General features: G+C 70.7%; 1 protein-coding gene across 1 annotated transcript; it reads left to right on the top strand.

Moving 5' to 3' along the window:
- Positions 1-85: 85 nt before the first annotated feature.
- LOC118158980 (PDZ domain-containing protein 4-like) lies at positions 86-1,836 on the top strand (the record flags this gene model as incomplete). Its single annotated transcript, XM_035313633.1, has 3 exons — positions 86-467; positions 512-836; positions 1,062-1,836. Coding segments are annotated over 3 exons (1,482 nt in total), but the record flags the coding sequence as incomplete, so codon positions are not given.
- Positions 1,837-1,842: the final 6 nt, after the last annotated feature.

The raw sequence follows: 1,842 nt of genomic DNA on the forward strand, positions 1-1,842 counted from the left end.
CCCCCCCCCGCGCCCACGCCCCCCCCCCGGGGCCGCCAAGCCAGGCCCGGAGCCGGATCCGGAGCGGGATCCGGATTGGGAGCAGGATCCGGAGCGGGATCCGGATCGCAGAGTGGAGGGGGGGCGGGGGGAAGGCCCGGAGCTGGAGCAGGAGCGGGATCCGGAGCGGGATTCGGAGCGGGATCCGGAGCAGGATCTGGACCCGGAGCTGGATTCGGAGCGGGAGCCGGACCCGGAGCTGGATTTGGAGCAGGATCCGGAGCAGGATCTGGACCTGGAGCTGGATTCGGAGCGGGAGCCGGATCCAGAGTGGGATTCGGAGCAGGATCCGGATCCGGAGCTGGATTCGGAGCAGGATCTGGATCCGGAGCAGGATTCGGAGCAGGATCCGGATCCGGAGCGGGATTCGGAGCCGGGACTGGATTTGGATCCGGAGCTGGATTCGGAGCGGGATTCGGAGCCGGATCGCAAAGTGGAGTGGGGGCGGTGGGAAGACCCGGACCTGGATCAGGAGCCGGAGCCGGATTCGGAGCGGGATTCGGAACTGGATCCGGATTCGGAGCGGGAGCCGGATCACGGAGCGGAGCGGGGGCGGCGGGAAGACCCGGAGCTGGATCGCAGGGCCCGGCAGGGGGGAGGCCCGGAGCGGGCTGCGCGTCCCTTGGAAGATCCGGAGCTGGATCAGGATCCGGATCCACGCTGCCTAATGCAAGACCTGGAGCCGGATCAGGATCTGGAGCTATGCCACCCGCTGGAAGACCCGGAGCTGGACTCGGATCTGGATCCACGCTGCCTGCTGGAAAACCCGGAGCTGGATCCATGCCACCCCCTGGAAGATCCGGAGCTGGACTCGGATCCGGATCCACGCCGTCCACCACAAGACCCGGAGCAGGATCAGGATCCGGATCCGCGCCGTCCACCGCAAGACCTGGAGCTGGAGCAGGATCTGGATCCACACCATCCACCGGAAGACCCGGAGCTGGAGCGGGATCCGGATCCGCACCACCCACCGCAAGACCCGGATCTGGATCAGGATCCGGATCCGCACCACCCACCGCAAGACCTGGATCTGGATCGGGATCCGGCTCCTCTCTGCCTGCCGCAAGACCCGGAGCCGGATCGGGATCCGGCTCCTCACCTCCCACCGCAAAACCCGGCTGCGGCCCCTTTCCCCCGCCCGGCCCGGGCTCGGCGCCCACCTCCCAACCCGGCTCCGCTTCCCTCTCCCCCTCCGGCTCGGGATCGACCCCGGGGCCCCGATCCTGCGCGGATCCCCCGGGGCTGAGCCCGGCCGATCTCCGCCGTTACCGCCAGCTCCGCGGGCGCCTGGGGGCGGCGGGGGTCTCGGGCCGAGGGGAGCTGGCGCTGCTGGAGGAAGAGCTCCGGCACCTGGAGTTCAAATGCCGCCACCTCCTGCGGGCCCAGAAGATGGAGCGGCTCCGCGAGCGTTGCCTCCGCGCCTGGCTGGAGGCGGCGGGGGCCGAGCCCCCCCTGGCCGACATCTCGGAAGCCCCCGAACGCGACAGCAGCAGCGCCTACAACACGGGCGAGAGCTGCCGCAGCTCCCCGCTCCTCGCCCCGACGGTTCCCAGCTCCAAAGGGCAGAAGGGCAAAAGGCCCGGCCGGGACCGGCTGCTGAAGGCCAGGGCCATCAAGATCCTGGAGGAACGCGGCGGAGGCTCCACCACCGACGACGACGCCCGCAGCGAGCTCAAACTGGGCCGGTACTGGAGCCGCGAGCAGCGCAAGCAGCACCTGGCCCGGGCCCGCGAGCAGCGGCGTCGCCGGGAGCTGCTCCTGCTGCAGGGCAGAGCGGAGGAGAGGGCCGGGGGGGGGGGGGCA

This window comes from Oxyura jamaicensis, unplaced genomic scaffold (assembly GCF_011077185.1).
Source record: "Oxyura jamaicensis isolate SHBP4307 breed ruddy duck unplaced genomic scaffold, BPBGC_Ojam_1.0 oxyUn_random_OJ62842, whole genome shotgun sequence".
In the NCBI taxonomy this organism is placed as follows: Eukaryota; Metazoa; Chordata; class Aves; order Anseriformes; family Anatidae; genus Oxyura; species Oxyura jamaicensis.